General features: G+C 40.7%; 1 protein-coding gene across 1 annotated transcript in view; it reads right to left on the minus strand.

Annotated features, from left to right (window-relative positions):
- The window catches only part of MAPK1 (mitogen-activated protein kinase 1), a gene marked incomplete at its 5' end in the record, with an annotated part of 34,238 nt that extends 10,228 nt beyond the window's left edge, over positions 1 to 24,010 (minus strand). The window contains 3 exons of the mRNA XM_080355246.1: positions 4,658 to 4,847; positions 6,531 to 6,713; positions 23,868 to 24,010. Of these exons, the coding sequence (XP_080211372.1) occupies positions 4,658 to 4,847; positions 6,531 to 6,713; positions 23,868 to 24,010 (516 nt within the window). The remainder of the gene's footprint in view (positions 1 to 4,657; positions 4,848 to 6,530; positions 6,714 to 23,867) is intronic.
- Positions 24,011 to 24,564: the final 554 nt, after the last annotated feature.

Raw genomic sequence — 24,564 nt, forward strand, 5'->3', positions numbered from 1 at the left:
TCAGCCCACTAAAAGCTGCATCTGAAAGACAAGATTCAGCAGCTGACTGTTAAACAGAGGGACTGAAGAAAAGGCCGTTATGAAATGCATAAGCCAAGCTGCATGAGATGACTCCTCTGATTTTAGCTACATATTAACAAAAATCAAAAAAACACCAAACACAACACACCAAAACCAAAACACAAACAACAACAAAACCCCACAACCTAAATCCTTAGAAAACAAAACCAAAAAGAACCCTTTTAAGCACGTCAAGGTTCTCCCTGGCTATAGAAACAGAACAGCTGCCTTGCGTGCAATTAGCAGCTTACATAAAGAGAATCAGTGCAAATAATCAGAAGAGACTCCTGTGAAGACAGAGGCAAAGAAACTGTAGAGGAAAGCTTCATGCACTTCAGAAAATAACTATGCAGGCAGACAAAACTGTTGCAACCTCTTCTTCCTCACCTCAGAAAAAAGCTGGATAAGGCTATAGGCAAGGGACTTGTGCAGAATTATACTATTACACATAAGCAAAGTGCTACGATTTGTTATTACTAAGAAAAAATACAGACACTCACTCTCTGGTCCACAGTGAGGAGAAAGAACCGAATTAAAGAAGGTGCCTGTGAATCTTTCAATTCAAGTAGAAAAATGCACATGGAATGGAAAGGAAGATTAATGACCAAGAGAGCTCATTAAAATGACAAAAAGCCCCTGCTGACTAGAGCAGAAACAGGTTAAGCAGAAAAGAAGAAACACCATTAGTGAGAAAGACATCAAGGCTGAAGCTGCAAGAAAGAGGCTTCTGGCCGTTGGCAGCTCTCTCAGCAGCTGCAGCGCTGCCCAGGAGCACCAGCAGGACAAAGGAGGAGCTGGAGAGGTCACAGTTCTGCCTCAGGTCCTGGGTGCGAGGGACAAAGCACAGAGAGTGACCGTACCCTGCTGAGGGCAGACACTGCTTGTCCTGTGGCAACAGAGCACGTTTAACAGAACAGCCACCCTGTTCAGGGAAAACAAATAAATCCAAGTCCACTATGCCTGTTCAAAAAATAATTGATAGAAGTCAAAGCATGAGAAGAAGGTAGGCTTTCAATCAGAACTGAAACAGACAAAGAATCTGTGAAAGCAACATAATGACAGGCAACATGTTCTTGGCATTTTGACATAACAGAGAATAAAAATCTGCATAATGAAAGACCCAGGTATGTCAGTCAGTGCTTCATGCCTTGGAGAGACAGAAGAGATGCTAGTAAGAGAGAAGGAATTACTTCCCCACTATATAAGTAAATAAATAAAATGCCAGCATCTTATTTATACATTTAGCTTCCCCTTCTCAAAAACAATGTCAGCATCAGGTATGCTTTTATTTTTTTAAGCAGATATATCTTAAAAATGGATGAAGCTACCAAGCAGGTGGGAACACTTAGGAGGATCCCATACATACTACCATTTACTAAGCAAATTACTTGCCACCCAACAGTGCAACTAATACACTGAAATATTTGAAGTTGTATCATTAAGTAGTCTGTGCATGTATATATGTGTATAAAAGGAAAAGGAGAGGCTTCCATTAAGTGTAGTTGTTAATGATAAGATGCCAGTTGAAACAGCTGCATCTCTAAAGTAATTGGTAAAATCCTTAAACAAACAACTTGTAGTTTTTCCTCAAAAAAATGCCTCTCTCATCACCTTCCTTTCAAGCCTATCAAGGTATTAATATCTAACAATTCTTGCATGTTTAATACTTGGAAGTATTCACTATGTAGATAGAAAATCACAACTTATTGATACAGTGTATTAATGGTTTAGACAAATCAAAGAAACAGATTCTCAGCTAGAGTGGTACACTGAAAACATTGCAATATACTAGCTGAGAATCTGTTTAAAATAACTTTGACCTCATTTTCTGAAATATTAATGCCACTAGACTAGGAAAATTACACAGTCATGATAGTTTATGTAACTTATTCCATTTACAAAACTGCAAAATGGGCCCAATTGTATGAAAGCATGTGAAAGTATTTCTAAAAATGTTAGATACTATTTTAGAGTATATTCCAGCCTGTGGTATGTACATTAATCTCATTCACAGGCAAGATGCCAGACTGCAAAAGAGAAGACCAGGATTTTTATTACCCAGGACTCTCACAGGGCAGAGATCCCAAGGTAGTAGTTTTCATGGATTCTCAAATCTAATCTTTCACTGAAAATATATAACAAGAGACAGTAGTTAAGTCAAAATTATGTACTTTCACAAGTTTTCATTCACCATGTGGTAAATCACATTTAAGGTGTCATTTAAGTCCATAGCACAGCCTAAGGAAACTAACAGCTTTAGGTTCTGCACTTCTGCCCTGAGCCTTCAGCTGCTTCGAACAAGCTACAGGGGTCACAGACAAATTGTGTCAATAGAGACTCCTACATTTCCGTCCTGGAAATGGAGTCTGTGATCCAGGAGTCAAGATCATGTTTAAGGGAGAAGAAAGAAAGAGCTCTTGTTATAACCTGTAGGACTCTGAGCTCCAGAAAAGATGGACAGCTCTCTCATAATGCCATTAACGAAAGAAGCCAACAGCATTACCACTGAAGAAGAACATAAAATCACACTTTTGGAAGAAAGTAAGTGGTTCATTTTCACAGTATGCTGTGGTTTGAGTTTATGTACAATAACCAAATTAGTAAGCATGCACACATACATAGCTGACACACAGACTTGCAGAACGGCCCTAGAAGAAATGAGTTAGTACAAGTTCAGCATTCATCAAGCCCTAACATGTACTAGTTTTCTCTCCAATTCTGCTGTTTAAACTTTAGATGCGGTATTAATACAAAACCAGAGTTCCCTTTAGGTTATGAAAAAGCATATGCTCTGTCATACAGACTACCGCATTCTGCACCAGGCAGCACATATTGCAGCCACGTGCCATTTTTATAACCTTACAGAGAAACAGGAACAATACTCACTAAGGCCATATAGTATTATTTTGCCATACAGCAAGCTTACCATCTTTTTCATGACTGTCTTACTTGTGCTAAAGCATTGCCTTTTATTGTATTATTGCCTTTAAATGCACATAACACAGAGCTACACTCAAACTGTTCTGTTCTGCTTCCGTCACACAGTCATCGTAGATTTTACTCCACTTCTTTCATGAAGGGGTTAATGCCTTGAAGGGATTTGATGTAATAACAGCTGCTGAAATCCCATAGCAGGAGTCAGAGATGACCAGTCCAGCAGCACCATGCACTAGGAAACGCTGACAAGTGGCAGTGAGAATGTAAAGCAAACTGATCATGTAGCCAGTTTTTGGAATGGACCAGCATATGAACAGCAAGGACTTTTCTTGGAATTGTGACAAACTTGAACAGCCAGCAACTGGTTTACATTTTGAGGAGTGTATTTTTTTTAAATGAGAATACTAGAGCTACTATTAAAAACAAAGTGTAATTAAGTGCAACACAGTGTGCAACAAACACAGTTGTACCACATCGCATCAGTGTAACCTCCGTAATCTCGCTCTATCAGAGACCAACAGCAAATACATAACATAACGTGTCAAAGGGAACGTAACAGTGCTGCTCTGCCAGTCTCATCCTCCATGGATTGGCCACCATGGGACTGTAAAACCAGAGGCAGCTTTCAACAGCTTTTTCTTCTATTAATTTGGTTGGTGTTTTAAGTCACATTATCTGTAATATCTACAGCGCTCCATGGTACCAAATTCCACAGTTTAAGAATTCTGCAAGTTAACTACTATGTCCTTTCACTCTGAGCTTTTTCTTCCCCCCACCTCAGCCTTTTTGGCAGGTAAAGACATTGAACAACTGTGCTCTATTCACCCTCCCTATGCCACTAACAATTTTACCAAATTCTACTGTGTTCTTTCTTTCCCTCAAGCAGTATTTTCCAGCACAGATCCAGGCTACACAGTTCTTCCTGATACGGAGGGGAAGTACTTTGAAGCCCTGGTCTCCTCATTTTAAAAGGATATCATAGGGAGAAGTGTGATAATTACGATCACACAGAACTGAAAACTCCAAAACAACAGAAAGCTGTAGAATGGCATGTTTTCTGTTTTATTCTCTATTTCTGTTCTGATTTGTTTCACACGTGGTTTGCTTTACTGAACACTACTAAGCATTGAGCTGACATTTTCCAAGATGCATAACAGCTCTAAGATCACTCTTGTGTAGTATCAGCTTCGTACAGAGCCCAGCGCTGGAAATGTAAATTAGGAATGTGCTCACTCTCCAAGTAATTGCTACACATTTAATCAGCACTGAATTTCACGTGCCATTTTAGTTGCCCACTAATATGAAGTCCTTTTCCAACACTGAACAATTAACATTTTAAACACAGAGAAACCAAGACCTGAAATGTATAGTTCTGAGTTTCCTTTCTAGGTAAACATAACTCTGCTTCAGACAAGTACTTTCACCCAGCTTTCAAAGAGGCTGTTTCAAAGTCAGCCTCCAGATGGAAACAGTGATGCACTCATTAAAATAGCATAACAGTGAGTTCTTAGTCACTCAAATCTTAATAATTATTTTATCAAAACCAATAATGTTTTGGCAATCTTTCCAGGATAAAAATCACATTAATCTCCAGTAACAGCCATGTGTATAGCAGGCAGATTATGAAGACCCTGGAAGCAAATAAGACATTTCAACTGACCTTGAGATCACAAGTGGTGTTAAGCAGCAAATTCGAAGGTTTGAGGTCACGATGAAGCACGTTGGCTGAATGGATATATTTTAACCCTCTCAGAATCTGGTAAAGGAAATAACAAATGTGGTCGTTGCTGAGGTGTTGAGTCTTTAAGAGCTTGTAAAGATCTGTCTCCATAAGATCTTGCACAATGTATCTGTCAGGCATCAGATGTAAGGCAGCAAAACAAATGTGGTGTCATCTTAGATATCAACATACAGTACCAGATGAAACTTCTGTAACAATTTGTCTGTTTCACAACAATTATGAATCTATGTAGCTGTTTCTTCCTTTATGAGTTCTGATTCAAATCAATCTTGTTACATGATGCAGCCCTTTATAAAATTAAGAGGCATCAGCACATGCTCTTCTCCAATTAATAATCATAAACCTCTATTTCTTTACACTAGAGCCTGATTTTTATTGGAATCTTAACATGTTCAGATTCCTATCCCGCTTGCCAGGAAATAAAAGACTGCCTTTTACTTTAATGAGTAATAAACTTCTGAGATACTTGCTTTCAGTTGCATAAAAGCATGAAGGTAGAAGATCTGATCATATCTGGTCAGGCTTCTATGTCACTGCTCTACTTCAAAAATTTGGCTGTTCTTCTCCTTTACTATATATTTATTATGCTACATTGAACACAACAGTGCTTTGCTTACCAAAATTAAACCTAATATTTTCAGTCAGATTTTTTTTCCCTAAGATTGGAATGAATATAAAGAAAAGGTGGTGGGTTTTTTTCTGCTTTGGCAGGAATAAGTAAAATCTTCTTCTCTCTTAATTCAATTTGGCTGCAAAACCCTTGGGGTGTAGTTCCATGATCACTTTTCACCAAAATAAGATTTTGTGAGAACACCCTACTATTGCCATTCTAGTTGGGCGTTCCCATCCTCTCCTCTGGGCACTCAGACTGGATCACCCAACCAGGACATCGTTCCATGGGCAGCATCCACTTACGTTAGTCAAAATGGCTGCAGAAATGCAGGCTCAGAATCCCACGCAAGACTAACTGAACTCAAATAATATACTGATCATTTACGAAGTGAAAACATTTGACCCAGATTCAATTCCATTTCTACCTGCCTTATGCCTTTTGTTGGGCATAGATCCACGAAACCCATAGGAACCAATGAACATGGACTCGGGGAAATTAAGCTGGTTGACTCTAAACTAGGCTTTGTATCTCAAGTAGAGTCTCTAAGCTACGTCTTCATACATGAGACATCCACATGAAGTCACCTACACAAAGCCAGGTTTCTCATGGAAGATCAATTAGTATAACAAAAAGGCCAGATTTGTATATACTAATCCAGCATGTTTACCTGCCCATGTGCAGTTGGGACTTTTCACACGCGCAGCTCTGCACAACCAGGGGTTGTGTTTCACCTCCCCCCACCCCGCAAGATGTATCCATTCTATTCTTTAAGAACATTTTAGACAATTACAGCAGAGTCTGACCATTTTATTTTATCCTCAGAGCAATCAGATAGTTCTAACAATAGCTCTATCAAGAGCAAATATATTTTTAGGATTAATGGCTAAACAAAATCACCTCTACAATGTTGAGTTCTTTGGCTTGGAACATAGGAATTAACTTTTTTTTTTTCCCCTGAAAAAGAACCATCAAAACTAGTGTTCACCTACATATCAAATCTAGCTATACATCTATAAAGCCATCAAACACCATGAACTTCCCTTCCAGTTTTCAAAAACAGAAGCCAAATTTTATTAAAATCTAATAAGGAAGAAGATGAAAAGGGAGAAACAATCAAAACACAGAAGGCGGTAACCATCACTAACATTGCAGAATAACTTCAGAATTTTGAAAGGATACACATCTTTCATTTGTTCAATAGTTGGAGCTCGGATAATGTCATTTATTCCAATAATATTCTCATGTCTGAAGCGCAGTAGGATCTTAATCTCTCTCAGAGTTCTCTGGCAGTATGTCTGATGCTCAAAAGGACTGATTTTCTTTATAGCAACTCGAACTTTGTTGACGTTATCATAGGCAGAACTAGAAGAGAATCAATAACGTTAGTTATAAGGAATATTAAGTTAATTCAATTCAGAAAGCTAGAATGTGAATTCAACTGAATATGGGGGTAGTGCATTTGTTTTACATTTATTTTTATGAAATTAAGAGAGGTGACAGTGGCACATATCTTTTAATTTGATGAACACACAAGACTGTTTTTGTATCACCAGCATAATCGTGTATCTACAAGACATCATCTTTCCCAACTGACTTAGAGTCTGCTGATTCTCGGATATCTGAACAAAGAAAAGAAGAATTCATCTTCTTTTTCAGCCTTTGGAACAAACAAGTTTGAGTCGTCTTCTATGTGCTATAATCAATAAGTTGTTTGAGACAAGGAGTTCATCTTGTGTTAACCCATTCACTTGAGGGCGCAGAAAAACCTTCGGAAACCACCCTTCAAGCAGCAGAATCCCACATTCTATGTCTAACTCGTGCCAGTAATCCAGTTGCCACAACCTTTTGCCACTCCACTGAGCTACACTGTTGCATCTCCACAAAGAACTGATATTGAAGAACAAAAGGGATGGAGAAGTTGTGAAAACACCTTTCCGAGTACAACTCCAAAGGTAACGGTAACAGAGAAAGGCTGTATCAGACCACACATGTGAAGCGGAAAAAGCAGCAGGACGAGCAGGCAACCCGGGAGTGTGACCCACATTAACAAACACGCTGGCTGCTGCATTTCCAGTGCTGTGAGCTCAGCAGCTCAGAACGCATTCCTGGCTATACCAATAAAGCAGTATTTCTGTTTGAAATGCCTACACATTCATGAAGAACACCACAGCCTAAGCCATGTAAAAAGGCTCAGTAAAACATATATAATTTTCTAAAATTTGGACTCAGGTCATTATTTAGTAAAAATGTTATGAATCCTTACAAATTTGGGGGTGTTTTCTATGGTCTTGCTTATACGAATGACAAAGCATCTCATTATAATAACTTCTCTTTATACTGAAAGTATATGGTAATTAAATAAATAGAATTTAAATGTGCGTATATGATTCTTGTTCCTTTCAAATTTATTTTTATTCACTACTGTATTGTTTGGAAATTAACAAATAAGCTTACATTTAAACACTTCTGTTAGTGTCAACTATTTCATATAAAAATATAAACATACTAGCCAAGCAGGCCTTACGTTCCACCAACTTTCTATAATGGAGTCCCAGAACATTCTTTGAAAACTTCTTAACTGGCCTCACTCTGCTGAGATATCCAGGTATCTGGTGACTGTGTAAATCAGAAAGAAGTATGAAAATCCAATAAGAAAAGGAGACCTAAAAGAAATTCAGATACCTGGCCACGTCGAGGTTCTTCTACCACTAAGCAGATTTATGGTGCAGTGAGGTGGTTTTGAAACAGCGCTGTTACCACTGTATGCAAGTGCTTAACATTTCTCACTTTCATTATTAAAAATGAGAGAGAATTTGTGCCACCAGTAAGATCTCCATACAGCCTGTGCATATGTAGCGACATCTTTTTTGCATGATTTTCCTGCGGAATCACTCTGTAACTCCGGCCCATAACCACAGATGGACTGCACAATTTATTTGCCTCTAGAAGCAATGAACTCAAATGCTTCACAAAGTGCTTTGAAATTCCACATGCTAAGAGCAAGTGTTCATTACAACTGTTGCTATTACATATGCATAGATAACATAATAGCAGTTCTTAAGTCCCAAAATAGATAATAATAAAGTGCCATAAGTGGAACTTGGCATAGCCTTCAAGAGCACTTCGTCTTCAGTAATTTTCTTAGTTAATCACCTGTGGTGTTTACAATATACCAGTAAGGTAAGTCACAAGCAGAAAACAGGATCAGAAATCATTCTGATGCATGAACCACCTGTATTTGAGAAAGAAAATAGAGTCCTAGTGACCATTTTAGCCTTATAAACAAACCTCCTACCTCCTTCGTATTGACTTCAGCATATTTTTTTCTCTCACAATGCAGAATCTTACCTCCTTTCAAAGTACTGGACACAAGCAGCTATGCAGAGCAGAAAAAGGCAAAACGCCAACATTTACTAATGGATGCTGCTTAAATAAAAGTTCCTAATCTCTTACAATATTTGGTAAATCCCTAAGTTATTGCTTCTCAAGCAAAGGTTGGTTATTGATGAAAAATATGCATCTTTCTTTGCACAGATTCAATGAACTTGGATCCATCAATTAAATATACCAAGATTTGCTCTCTGGTAGCACATATGCTTCTTGAAGCGTTTTCTTAGCAAAAGGTTTATGCAGTTATTTAAAAAAAGGATGGGTAACTTTGCTTTCAGATGGTTCGACTACAAAACACATGATTTGGTGTGGGAAAAAAGCTGACTATTTGCAGTAAAGATGCAATCAGTTTCCTCTCCACTGTACATTCTGCATACAGTCATTTCTCTGTGGGTATCAGAAGATCTCACCACACCAGTGTAGCTAAGCATGCGTTGCTGTTACCACTGCAAAGACTCAGCTAAGGAGAGCAAAACCAAAATATCACCTACTTGTAACATTAAAAGGAACACCGGATTTCTTTCTGTTGTCAGACTTTCTGAAATATGAGCCTTTCTGTAACTTGATTAAACGTATGAAATATTATCTCAATTCCTATGAACAAGAAGCTAATAATATATGTAGTTAGTACACTTGCTTATGCGTATTTTAAATATCATGCATAATACAGGGACACAGAGAATCTGTATTAAAGTTTACACCATTTCACATTCTCAGTCACAGCCCTCCAAGCAAATATGGCTTTGAGTAAACCCTTTAGAAAGAATGTGCTTTTTCAATTTGACGCATGCTACAGAAAACTGTAAAAGCTACACACATATCACAACAAACTTCAGTAGAACTGAAGAGTAGTGTTTTCTCATGCACATAGGCTACAGACACATATTTGGCCTATCAAACCAGATAGCAATATCTGTTTCACTACCTAGGAAACACCATAAACTAACAGAATCGGGTCAGACCAAACCATTTCCCAAGGCATTTCCTGTCTCCATCCAACCAGCATCTACCATCAACACCAGATTTACCCACCACCCTCCAGAACTCTGCTGCAGAAACATGCTGCTCACACACAATGTCATGTGGAGTGTTCACAAATAAAACAACTACTAAAAGTGCAAATCCAAACCCTCGATGCATTAATTCACTGCAGTTAATATAACAGCTTATCACTTAACGCAGGATTCATCTTGCTTAGCCTTAGCTAGAATTAGAGATCTAATTTTACAACTAATAATCACCCATGCTCCCCCTACAGACCAAAAAGGAATAGCTCTGCATATAAACCCCATTCACCACCCTGCACATCCTAAATTTAGATTATTTGCATCCTGGAAGTGCTGTCCCGGTGTGCACAGTCTAACCTCGTTGTCTAGACTTTCGGCTTCTACTAAATCTCACAACAACTGTTGGTATTTTCACTGAAGCAGTTAACTGGGACTCCTCCTAAAGGAAAGAACCTTCTATTATCTAGATGTATTTTCTAGAGAAGAAAAAAATCTGTGAAGTGGGAATAACAGTTCACATACTAACAACTTTTAGAGTACTAATTTACAGATTTTAGTTTCTAATCATTAACCACATGTACCAATCATTGCACACAGAACTTTCCTTCAACAGTCTGCCTGTTATTCACATTATGATTAATCCAGTTACTGACACTTTAAATATTCAGAAAGAAGGATTTATTTCCACCCCAATGATGTGCAGCTTCACAAGCTGATGCAACCATTCAGCTGTGAGTGCTATTTATCTGTAATGTGATAAATTTAAACATAGATTTTGCAAGTGCCCAGTTCTAGTATACACAACATTATTATTATTTCAAGCTGTGGTTACCATCCTGAGACAACCTGCAACAGCACCGTTATTTACATACTTTTAAAACATCGCATGAAAATCAATACAAGGCCTAGCAGTACAGTTTATAATTCCTAATATAAAGTTTTTTGTAAGTACATAAGGAAGATTTGACATGTAAAACATCTTTCACAGATGTACAGAATAAACAAACGAGCCCTTATAACCAAGAAGTTGCACCTCACAACTTCTCAAGCCAGCGTTTTAGCCTCCTATTGCTGCGGTACCATCTTCCTTCTGAATAAAAAAAGGGGCTGCTTCCAAATGCAATGACCAGAAAGCGCAAGGCGGTCTCCGAGCAGCCTGCAGAAAACTGCACACTGATTGCTCAGAGGAACCTCTGACATGTAGCCCCTCTCCCATTCATTCCTCCCGGAGGCAGGAAAGCTTTTCACCAGACAGATCGGGACAAGCGCCAAAGCTCAGCTCCTTCTACCCACAATGGCTGCTGCATGTTCTTCCATCCATTTCGATTCTTCACATGTTTCACTTTGGAGCAGAACTGGAACAAGTGAGAGCACGCTGCAGCTGCGGGAGGAAGGGAGCCAGCTCCTGGCAAGAGTTACACCCCACACAGGGCTGTTTCTTCATATAACCATTGAAAAACAACCGCCTGCTCTGTGGGCACCCCCGTCCTCAGCACACTCCTGTGCCACGCGGCTGGAAGGCTCACCCCACCATGGGATGTTCTTCCAGCACTTCAGGATTATTCACCTTACGGCTGTTCTACAGGCTGCTCTCAGCACATGCATATATACGCATTAAAATACACGATCCTACCAGCAAACATCCTAATTACAACTCTAAATAAAAGACTGATTTGAAGTTTAAAAGGGATGTTTCATCAGTAGCTTTGTGTTGCTGTGGAAACAAGATTCCAAGGGCATATCCAGGGATAAGAGTCTTTCTGAAATATTGAATAATTCTGCTTGCAACCAGGAGAGGAGAGGCAAAAATAATTCCCAGCAAACAAGCTGATCTATGAAGATCTTTAATCTCTCCATTCAGTCTACATTTAGCTCAATCATGGACATTTCTATAACATGCTGACGTTTATCAAGTTACAATGCAAATAGCTTAAACTTATTTTTAAGACTGCTGTAAAAAACCCCGCAGTATTATGATGTAGTAATAACCAGCAGTACCATAACAGACTGCTCACTATGATTTTGGGGGTTGGGGGAAAGTAGGAAGGTAGTGCTATGGGTGCTGATTTGTGGAGGGGACTGTGTGGTTTTAGTTTGGTTTGGTTTTTTTTTTCATTCAGATATTAACCCTTTCAGATTCTTCAGAATAATTAGTTTCTGATTTTAGATGATTAAATACAGAGAGTAGCTACAGTGTGTTATTCTTTTACCAAAAAAACCCTGGAAAAAGGATAAAAGTAGTCAAAGACAGTTTCATATTTGACGACATTCAGTAATGTGCCATTTTTATACCACTGAATATACTTTTTGTCCCCAACTGTAAACACATATGGTTACTAAAGTATGTGTACTTTGTCCATTTATTCATAATATTTTTGAAGATAAATAAGTATATTATTCATTAGGGCTTTTTTATTAGCACTAACTTACTGAATCAGCACCTGGTTTTAAAAGGCATATGTACCTATTCATATTAAAACATACTTGCCTTGTTTTACTAGACCTCAGTTTATGAAAAGACAACCCATCTCTAGCTCAGAGTTTTTGTTTTGATTTACTAGCTTTCTCTAGAATAGGTTCTCAGTGACGGAACATCTCCCAGGCTTCCCAGCTGTGAATTCAGGAAAACAAGCTAATCAAACAAGGACATCTTAATCAACTTTTACTTTGCTCCATTAAAGTTTTAGTTTTACAGACTAATTCCTACTATGTAGGACAGTTAGTAGATCCATGAAAATGGAGAGCTACCTAAATATTAGATTATAAAAACCAAACAAACAAAAACAAAAAACCCCACCCAAAACAAAAAACCAACACCACACACACAAAAAACCAAAGCAAGCCCAACAAACCTCAGCCTTAAGGGTCTAGTTGCTTTTCAAGCTACAAAAAGATTATAATAACTTTAAGAACGTGAGCACCATGTCCTTTTTTATCTTACTCGGACAAAAGTCAAGTAAGTTGTAATTCCGCTCTCTTATCTATTGCTATGCTACAGAGACTCCGCATTGATCATTAAAAAAATATCTGTATGTATTATGCATGTTTCCTGAAGACTGAGAAGATAAGCACTACTAGCCTATAATCATAGAATTGCTAAGGTTGGAAAAGACCTTTAAGACCATCAAGTCCAACCATAAACCCAGCACTGTCAAGCCCACCACCAAACCATGTCCCTAAGCACCACATCTATCGGACTTTTAAACTCTTCCAGGGATGGTGACTCCACCACTTCCCTGGGGAGCCTGTTCCAACGCCTGACACCCCTTTCCGAGAAGAAATCTTTCCCAATATCCAATCTAAATCTCCTCTAGTGCAACTTGAGGTCATTTCTTCCCATCTTACCACTTGTTACTTGAGAGAGGAGACCAATACCCTCCATGCTACAACCTCCTTTCAGGTAGTAGTAGACAGTGAGGTCTACAGAGATTCTACAGGTTAAATAACCCCAGGTCCCTCAGCTGCTCCCATCACACTGTGCTCCAGCCCCTTCCCCAGCTCTGTTCCCTTTTCTGAACTTACTCCAGCACCTCAGGGGTTTTCTTGTCATGAGGGGCCCAAAACTGACCCCAGGATTCAAGGTTTGGCCTCCGCAGTGCCCAGCACAGGGGGACAGTCACTGCCCCGGTCCTGCTGGCCACACCACTCCCAATACAAGCCAGGATGCTGTTGGCTATTTTGGCCACCTTGTCACTCTGCTGCCTGATGTTCAGATGGCTGTCAGTCAACACCCCCAGATCCCTCTCTGCCAGGCACTTTCCAGCCACTCTTCCCCGAGCCTGTAGCGCTGCCTGGGGTTGTTGTTACCCAAGTGCAGGACCCGGCACTTGACCTTGTTAAACCTCATAGAAATGGCCTCAGCCCAACAATCCAGCTGGTCCAGATCTCTCTGTATAGCCATCCCACCCTCCAGCAGATCAACACTCACACCCAATTTGGTGTCATCTGCAAACTTACTGAGGGCACACTCAATCTCGTCAAGATCATTGATAAAGAGATTAAACAGAAGTGGCCCCACAACCAGACACCAAAACTCACCTGGCAATTTTTTTAATTTTTGTTTTTATCTTCCAACCAGGGTCCCTTCCAATCCCTGACATTCTGGGATTCTGTGTGATTCAGGGGGGAAATAATCTAATTTCTAAACCGGTGTCCTTTATCACAAGTCCACAGCAAGGTGCCCAAGTAATCAATGCAGACTGCTCCATCATGCTTTTAGTTAACTTCTGAAGCTTACTGCGTGAAAATGTAGCTGCACTGCCTTCACCTTCACCACCTACTTTTTCAGTCCTCTCTCTCTCATAACATTCACTATCAATCCTAGTATTAAAGATTGCTGGCATAATTATGGCAACTCTTTCCGCCCATGACAAATGTGAATAATTACTCATAAATGTTATTAACTCTTTGGCAGTTTCTGATCTGCTACAGGTTATTGCCCTTCACACCACAAATTTTTAAGGCACTTTTGTAACCTCCTATAGGAAATTTGTTTTCATATATCTACTCAAATGATTCTAGTAGGTTACAAAAGCATTATTTTATTTTTCAGTATTTGAAAAGGAAAATCTGATGGAACGTTCCAAAGCATTACAATTTTAAACTATTTACTATGCACATAATAAAGATTTAATAATTTAATTCCTTAGATCATTCCTAGTATTTTGAAAATAAATAGTTAGTCATGCAAAATGGAGCCTGTTAAATAAATCACTTTTGCCAGAAACTCAGTCAATTCATAATCCAGGGTGTGGCAGACCAGATGATTTGTGCTTTGTTAGCACCTACTAAGCAGAACTATGGAAAACAGCAATTCCAGAAACGCACCTTAATATCTAGTATTAGAAAAATATTAGCCATTTCACCCAAGGTTCCGTATTGTTTGGCTAAAGATGTCATTTCACTTTATGGTGTTTTGATCAATCTTACTTGCTTGAAAAAAACAATCACTTCTTTCAGTCTCTTCTAATATGTATTGTTCTTTCTATACCTTTAGCTGTGAAGCCCTGTGACCTCCAATCGCCATATATTCCTGCTTTATTTTATAGTACTTCAGTTCAAGTTAGTCTTCAGAAAACAGACAACTTTTACATAGTCTATTTTTTCCACGTCTTGCCTTCCCACTTAGCTTCCCCATTTTAGAGGTTTACAGGTTCTCCACTGCCAATATTTCCTTCGATAGCATCTATGCCAAATTTAACATTTAGGCAAACTTCACTGTTATATTTCAAGGTCCTCTTCCTATCTGCAAAAAAAACCTCCACTCCAAAAGCACCCATCGCTTTTGATAAGATATTATGATATTAAGTATCACTAGCTTTCTTCTCTCTCTATAAACTTAAAGACAAGTCCTGTGGGAATCAATTTCAGGCTAAAATTGTGAGAGCTCGACAACATCTGAGCCAACCTAAGGGCTCCATGAATTGAAAGGAGTGGTTGCGGCTTGCTCCCCTTTTTGTGCCTGACAACCTTGCTCCTTTCTCACTTTTTTGCTTGGAGCGGTTGCTTTCTTTGTGCCAGTTCAGAGAACTAAAGCAGCTCAAAGTCAAAGCAGCTTATGAACAGGAACAGTAAAGAAGTCTTTACCTGCATATTCCCATTCCCCTCCTGCGTCAGCACTCGACGGGTTTTGTGTCAGTCACATCAACTTACCACTTTCATATTTTACTTTTTATGAAGTAACTTCACCTAAGCCAGGTTCCCACCACAGCTAACTCTACAGCTCTGTAAGCACCAGCACAAGAGCGGAGGAAGGAATGACCCGACACGAGGCACAGAAGGAAAGGTTGCTCCTTTAGAAGCACCACAGCCCGAGATCAGCACAAATCAGTCATGGAAACCACAGCGTAAGCGTTGAGGTCCCACTGTCATGAAAGCTCAACCTCCACACGAGCTGATGAAGCACCAGCTTCCTCCTCCTGTGCTTATGGCTTCTCAAGAGGCAACAAAAAGCCACCAAGACAGCAATGGTGGGTCAGTTCCACAAGCAGTGTCACTCCAGAGTCAAGGAAACAACTGCTGCCAGCAGAGCAGCACTATGAATGTGTGCAGGATGCATCGTCCTTTCCTAGAGAGAGGGGAGAGAGCTGGGAGTGAAACCGCATTAACAAACCCCGCAGTGTGGTTTACTCTTCTGTCTAATAATGTTCTAATTTGACTTCAATCCCTAATCAGCTTTAGAAAGAGGAAAAAATCCAGACAATTATGATATTTTTTCAGGAATTAGCTTATTTGATTCCACGCTACATAAATCTTCAAAAGAGACAGTTCACAGTATTCCACTCCAATGGAAAATAAATAAATAAAACACTGAACAAGACCATCCATGTATACTTAGCAGAGGTTTTCCTAAACCTGTAGAAAAATCAGTGCAAAATCAAAACTATCATAAAGCACCAGAGAAATCAAGCTCTACTGTCCACCCTACCATGGCCAGTTCAGTACTTCACTTGCAAAACAAGACAAACAAAAACCCAAACCACCAGCACTGACAGTGCATCTCACCACTATCAGAAGTTACCTCCCTTCAGTATCCGCTTACAAGGCATTTTTTGCATGTTTTTTCTATCTTTTTAAAATGACATGCCAACAGTAAACTCTAGCCCCTCAACATACTAACAGTTGTGTTTTGTTCAGGCAGGGTATAGGCGTTAAGACCTGTCAGCTCCCATAACTAAAAGGAAGATATTTCACAATTATGAAACACTCAGAAAAATCCAATATAAAAGTCAGCCTGAATGTCATTTGGCGTACTTTGCACCATCCAAATCCCAATAAAATTGGGCAAATTCTGGACTGAAGCGGTTTGGGGAGTATTGATTTGCAGTGCTCAAATGACTTCAAGTTTTACACAGGACACATCAGCAATATCTGGTGGAGCAAACCGCCTTCTCTCCAAACAACTGAGAAGGCACCGCAGTAACAGCTGCTAATTTTAAGGAAAACTGCAAAGTGAAGTAATTGCATATTATAAACTGTAAGTCTAATTGCAAGTTGCTGGTACTTAAAACGTACCCACACCACAGGCAAATTACTTTCTACCATGTTAACAAAAACTCTCATTTGCATTCCAATCACCACAGAGTATTTCAGTATTTTATGAAAATTCTCTTAAAATACAAAAGAAGAACCTTCAAGAGACGAGATCTTCTGTTAACAGAACTTAGGCTGTTGTGATTTTAGGTACTGCTAAGCAAGATAAATAGTAAAAACACTTGCACAACTCCACTAAAAACTGGACTGTCATGGAAGATTCTGTCCAAATCTAATAGAACAATATTCTATTCAAGCCTTTCTACAAGCCATCTGTCTATATATACAGACACACAAACTGTTTCATCCACTGTTAACCTAACACTGCCAAGTCCACCATCGATGGAAAGAAAATATCAATTATAAGAAAATAATCTCATCAAATAACTCCCATTTGAATGACATTTATTACTACCTGAATCTTATTAATCTACCTGGTAGAAGCTGATTAAGCAATGCATATTTGGCTTTCAATGTACCTTGCAAAAAGATGAGTTTGATAATAGCTTCTTTATATGCCCAAAAGTTTTAATAACGTAAAGGAAAATAAGTTCCCTTCTGAAAAGGAGATTCATTCCAAAGCAAACAACTCTCTTTAATAACTGACTTAACAATTAATAGAATCTAGGTTTTACACAAATAAACCATCTGAAACAAACTACGCTTTGCTGCATTTCACATATCCTATTAATTTAATTTACCTCACAAAACAGTATAGTTGTACTCTATAATATGTTTATGGCTCCATATGCTTCATTTGAGTGATTTGGAAATCAAAATCAAATACAATTGAAATAGCTTAATAAAATGTTATGGGGCTTGTTTGTTTGTTTTCAGACATTATGTGAAACGTTCCTACAATACCTCACTTTAAGTGCATGTAAAAGTACTGTCTAGATTAGCAGAACAACATCCAGCTTCATCCATGAGCGGCACCTGCCCACAGCCAAGAAAACTAACCATGGACTGGGCTGGGTTATTACGCACGTAGCCAGCAGGTCAAGGAAAGGGATTACTGTTGTGAGGCCACATCTGGAATTCTGTGTCTGGTTTTCCTTTCTCCCAGTACTGGAGCAAGTCCAGCAGAAAACCCTTAGGATGCACAGTGGGTTGAAGGACCTGACATACAATAAAAAAATAGAGAAAACTGGATTTCTATAGGCTAGGAGAGGCAAAAAAAGAGGTGGGTGGGAAGAAAGCATCTAATTACTGGTTTAAACTACATAAAGGGTGATACAGAGAAAAATGACCCAGACACTTCTCAGAGGTATAGTATGGAGGACAAGAGGTGACCATCAAGTTGCATCAAGGGAAACTCTCATGTTTTTAAGGGCAAAAAATTCACTGGGGAATTGGTTTAACACTAGAACCAGAAGTTGCCCAGAGGTGTTGTGGAATCTCCACCCAGGAGACTTTGGAAATATTGAGTGGACGAGTTGAGCAACTTGATCTAATTTTGACATCAGCCCTGCTTTGAGTAGGAGGTTGGACTACATGACCTCAGGAAGTCCCTTTCAACCCACATTATGCTGTGAAAGATTCCACAGCAAGATGTCATAAAATATTTTTATTAAATATCCAACTGATCAGTTAATTTCATCACTAGATCAGAGTTGAAAGCTATGCAAAGCATCAACATAAAAAGCATTAAAAAAATTACTATGTTGGCAAAGAACTAGTTTTTAAATCAAGTTAAGCCGTACATCTACTCCATTGGTAAGTATTAATTCCTCTGTGGGCTGTAGATCCCCACACCTAAACAGGGAGCTCACTGAACAGAGCCTAGTGTCCTACAAATACACATTTCTCATCTCCAGAGTACTAATAAATCCATCCGTGAAAATGGGACATCTGTCACATCTCTTTGGGCAAGTCAGACTTCTCATACGTGACCTCCTGATACAGCCTCTTCTTCAGCTGAGCAGCATACAGGATTTCTTCACTGTAGCAAAATACCTATTTTTAAGAAACCTGTAGAAACTTTCCATCTCTAAGACCTCTACCATCTGTCAAATTTGGTAGAAGGAAGGCAACAGGTTCAAGAATCATATGTAGGAGTACAGGAGACAGACTGATGCAACCACATACAGATACTATAAACACATAAGCCTTATTTCCTTAATACATCAGGCTTAAAAAAATAACACAAGTTATCCCTATCTGTTTCTGTGGGCTGGACCAGGCTATGTTAAGAAAATGTGTATTTATTTATAAAATGCAAGTGCCCCTCAGCTGCACCCCTCAACTCTTAAGCTAATATCCCATTACTTTGGGTGGACGGGAGAAGTTGCTACCTCTCATCATCCATAAATCTCACAGACAGTTCTGATACAACCAGAGCGAGCAAGTAGCTGCTGTCCCGTCCCTGCCACCTGCTGCACAGCTTGTGGACCTCCTGTCGCATCCCAGGGGAGAGAGAGAAAAGCAGCTCTAATTGCTCCTTTCGTGTTTCCACCCCAGATTAAACAAGTTTGGGTGACGGAAGGGAAATACTGACCTGGACCTCCTCCCCAGAGGGCAGAAGATGATAAGTAGCCACCAATTATACTCCCTGATAAGAAGGATCTGTGGGGGTTGGCTAACTTGTATCAGCTCCCCATTTTCCTCATGACAAAGACTAGAATATGTTAATTACTGGGTATGGACAACCATACCCAACCTGTGTTCCCTAAAAGCACATATAAATAGGAACATCAATCTCTATACTTGCTCTGTGATTACAGTGTACTTTGTCCATATCAATGCAATGGTTAACAGAAAAAAAACTTCCAGGCTGTTTCTGATCCTTGCCACAGAGCAGCCCGCCCACCTGACCCTCACAGGGATGCAAATGCTACCTTTTTGTGTAACGTTGGGCAGTCTCAAAAGAAAATATTACACAATCAGCAAGCTCATCAAGTTTTCTATTTTCATCTTTTAATATCTACACCTTGCAGATCATTCTATCCCTGATTTTTTTTTCTGTTTCAAGCCTCTTCATGAATACACTTCTCAGATTTCATTTTCAATTATTCATCTTCTACAAGTAGGGTTCTTCTGTGAGACAGTAGAAAGGAGCAGAACTTTGAAAAAACTACTGCCAAATGCTTCAATATTTTGTTCAGTATTACTTCAAAGTCCCTCTATTGACTACCTGAACTTCTATTATCGCTCTTCTATATCACATCAGTAACAAAAAGATGTCTTTATAACAACACGGTCAAATTCAGGCCAAGAAATGCAAGATTTGAGCTTCAAGTTTGTTTTCTTCCAACTGTGTTCATGTTTATTATTTATATGCAGTTATTCACAGCAGTAACAATACTTCACATTCACATAAGCCTGATTATAAAAAGGACTTCCAAAACCCAGAATATAAACCAACATCCCTATCACAATCCCATTCATCACTTCTTTCCCAAAAGCTGACTTGTTTTAAGCTGTCAAATGATCATCCTTACCAAATTTCCACTGACCAACTTGATGAAGAGCAATTCACACCAGAAATTTAAAGCTCAACACAATCCTACTATTTTGCTGTGTCAGTGTGTTTAAAGTATGGCCTGTTAACAGTTTTTTGTTCATTTGTTTTTTAAGAAGAAAAAAAAAAAAGCCCACCCACATTTGGGAAGGAGGAGACAATCTCACAAACCTTTCACACTTATTGTGTCTGAAAGGCAGCTCTGAAATTTTCAGACTTAGTGTGAAAGTCAGTCCCAGTTGACTCTGAGGTTGATAATTCCCTATATCACTGAAAGAAAGGGCAAGTTACGTGAAGAGTTTCCCACCAAAGCCCTTCAAAACAACTCTTAAGCAAAAGAGAAAGGGAAGAGAAAAAAATAAACACAACATTTGCATATATTTGGATACACTAATTCAGAATAACAAACATGACAGTATGACTAAGTTGCTCAAAGACAGTCCTACAGTCCTGGAAAGTGCTGAAGATTGCGGCTAAAACTTGGTTTGCTCTGTGGTCATCCCCTAGTTTCACATGCAGAAATACTGAAAACAACAGGTTAGAAAGGAACACTGGCATGGCTATCCACTTATTAACTTCTTCACCTCCAGCAACAAAATTGCCAAGTAAGATGCAACCCTGTATCAAAAAGGATGAACGATTTTGGCAGAGTTTAACTGGAGGACATTAAGATGGGGGTTTGCCTGATGCCTTTTCTGCTTGCAAAGCTGAGAAAGTGCAACCACAACACAGCAGTAAATACACTGCTAAGTTTATTTTTACTCTAAACCTGATTAGGTTAAAAAAGAATGCACTGGAGAAAATAGATCAATGCCTTTAAGGGTTTTCAAATCCAGATGAGAGAATATTCGCGCACAGTCTATTCAGTCAACATCTTCCTCTATTTCCTGTGCTGTTATTTTATGTTGCGATCAATATTTCTCAAACATTATTCTCTCTGCTGCAAAATCAAAATGGAAGACTGACTGTAACAGCACTATCCTAAGAATACTTAATTTGCCCTTTTATTAATATAATTAAAAGAATTTTATTGTTTTCAGCTCCCTAATCCAATAACCTAGATATACAAGACTTAGGAAAAATGAGGAAAAGAGTGAAGGATTTTAAGAGTAAAGTCACTTGTTTTCTGTATAACAAGCCTTCTGGCACAATGCACTTGCAAATAACCAGCATCTCCCAAGTTGTACGCATTAGCTGCAGGTCTAAAACAAAATCATCAAAGCTTGCTTTGCTTTCCCTCATTAAAGTGCAGAAATGTAAATGGATTTTGCAGTTGCAGGAAACATCTCCATCTGCACGCAGCCTGCCCTCTACCCCGCCCCCAAGGGAGAGGCTTCTGCAGATCCTCGCTGCATTAGCAATCAAAGCTAGATAAGAAACATGTAGTATTAAATTGCATAACCTATACCTCCCTTGATTTATAAGTAATCTTATTTAATCATAAGAGCTTGTATGTTAGGCACTACAAAACCTTACAGTTGCTATGGCATTTAACTACAACAAGTGCATCCAACACTTGCCTTATCAAGTATAACAATATAAACTGAGACTTTGTTCCCTGTCATTTCACACCCAAGGCAGAAGAGCAATAATGAAGTGCACAACATACCCAATTTAGTATTTCGCATTAATAATTTTAGAGTAAAAAATACAAGAGCCAAGTGCGTATTTCAACTGAACTGGAGATTTGGAATTTTTGTTAGTAATTCTGTACAGCATTCATAGCAGAGACAATATATTGGAGCAAGTTTTTAAATAAAAGATAACCTTATATAGTTTTGGAGGGGAAACAGTTTCAGTATATAACTGAAACTTGTAGCATTTGGAGGGGCAGAAAGTGGCCCCATCTCCCCTGTATCTGCTCACTAGCACAGTGATGCCAAAAAAGGGCATCAACTGCCATCCTACTGCTCTTTGTAATCTCTGATCTGTGGCGAAATATTTCAGCTTTAACACGTTGTCTGTTAAACACACTTTTAACACCTCGTTTCACAGGAACCACACTATACAGAGTGTACATCTTGGAAACACGGCTGCCAAGTACTTTCCTAAATCAGACTGCAAGTGTAAACCAGTGCAGTTAGTACTGAGATTATCTGCACTGGTTTAGTTGCCCTAGCCCACATGATAAAGTACACAGTGATAAAGTACAGCTTGTACCATAAACTACATTAACAGGTTTTGGACTCGATACATTGTTGTGATTTCTAGCACTAAAACAATAACAAGGATATTTTTACACTGTAAACAGGATTGCTGATTTACATTCTGAAGGTTCTTCCCACAGCAAAAAAAGCAAAGGCCACAACTCAAAACTTGGCAAGCAGCTCACCTCCCAGCTCAGATCAGGCCTAGGCGAAAGCTTCCACCCTGAAATACGGGATGACTTCATCTTAACAGGCCAGCACAATTCAATGACTATATGCAAAAACTTAAAGCTATAAAATCTGTAACATGCAGCAGAAGGCTGTGAGGAGCCTTTGCTGAGAAATGCACTGGTTTACAAAAGATGAAGCATCAGAGAAATAAATTAATGCTGATAAAGCTTCCATGAAGTCATAGCCCGTAAATCTCATTTAGTACCTCTGCTCAAAAGCACGCTGAAGAAACAGATGCAGCACTGGAAGAAAGTTGACAAAACAATAACAAAAGAAGTTTTTCGTCTGCATCCCATAAATTATTTCAGAAATAAGGCGGTTTTTAACCTCTTTTACTAATAGAAGACAGAATAAGAAATCCTAAGTGAGGCCACTGAGCACGTCAGATTTATAACCCAGACACTACACGTAGCATCACGGAGCATCATCCCAACTCGTTTAGATTGAAAAGAAAAAAAAACCAACAACCCATCTCACGCTCTCCATCCGCTCAGTTTACCTTTTCAGTCTTTAGTATCTAATTCACCCAAGTCTTTAAGAGTGATATCAACCAAAGCAAACACACGCGATCGCTTTTTAGCGAGACTTGGTACAAAAAAAATAACCAAAAGCTAGAACGGCTGAAGAGAACTTTCACCTGCATACATGTTAATTTAGACTCTAATCTGGCAGGCTTTGCGGCACAGACAGCACGTCCTAAGAAAAGCCTGGTAAGGGCAGCAACTCTTATGCACAAATTCACTTTTTCCCTCAGCCGTGACCGCAGGGCCAGGCAGGTGAGCCGTGGCGGGGGCACAAAGAGCCGCGGAGCTGCTAGCAGGATTTTACCTTCTTCCCCTTTTTGACCGCCTGCAATAGCACTACAGAGAGGGAGAAAATAAAAGAGAGCGACCAACTCTAGAGACGGGGACGAAAAATATCCAAGGAAATAAACGCACGGCTGAAAGGAAACGAGACGCTGAGCTGCACCCATGGATGGAGGAATTTGGGAAGCGGGGGGAGGCGGCAGCGAGGGAGGGGAAAGGGGATGCCGGAGGGACAAGCACGGGGGGAAAAGCAGAGTTGAGGAGAGCGAGGCAGAGATGCTGGAGCCCCGGCCTCCCCTCCCCCGACACACGGGCGGGCCGGAGCCCGGGGCCGGGCCCCGCGGAGGCTGCGGCCGGGCAGGGCGGCGGGGAGGGAAGGAGGGAGGGAGGGAGTTGTTGAGGGCAAGGGCGCTGCCCCAGCCGGGCTGGCTGCCGGCACTCACCACACCATGCCGTAGGCCCCCTCGCCGATGTAGGAGAGGTTGGTGTAGCGCGGTCCCACGTCGAACACTTGGCCCCGCACCATCTCCGGGCCCCCGGCGTTGGCAGAGCCGCCCGCAGCCCCGGCCCCCGACACCGCCGCCATGTTGTCCGTGCCGGGAACCGCGGTGACTGCGTGGGGGGGGGGCGGAGGCGGGGGGAGGAGGAAGGAGGGGGACGAGGAGAAGGATGCGGGAGGGATGGGAAGAGGCGCCGCCCGCTCCGCAGCACAGGCCGCTGCCGCCGGCTCCGAGGCCCCGTCAGCGCCGTCCCCGCCGCGGCCGCTCTGAGGAGACGCCGCCGGCCGCGCGCGCGCACCGAGCCAGGCCGGGGGGAGGGGAGGAGGGGCGGGGGCTCGCGCGGAGGGAGCGGCGGGGAGGGGCAGGGGGCGGGGCCGGGGGCGGGGCCGGGGACTGCGGTAACCGCAGCCGCTGGGGAGGGGGCGCGACGGGTGGGTCACGTGGTGGGCGTGCCGGCTCTACGGGCGCGCGGCCGCCCGGCGCCATTAGAGGTGTCAGGTGACGGAGCCGGAGGCAGGAAATGGAGCCGGGCCGGGGTCCCGCTCCCGCCGCCCCCCGCTGGAGAGCCGGCCCGGGCCCTCCCGGCAGCGGGCGGGGCTGCGCAGGGCTCCAGTCCCCGGGCGCCCGCCCGGAGGAAGCC

Source organism: Nesoenas mayeri (genome assembly GCF_963082525.1).
Source record: "Nesoenas mayeri genome assembly, chromosome: 17".
Classification (NCBI taxonomy): Eukaryota; Metazoa; Chordata; class Aves; order Columbiformes; family Columbidae; genus Nesoenas; species Nesoenas mayeri.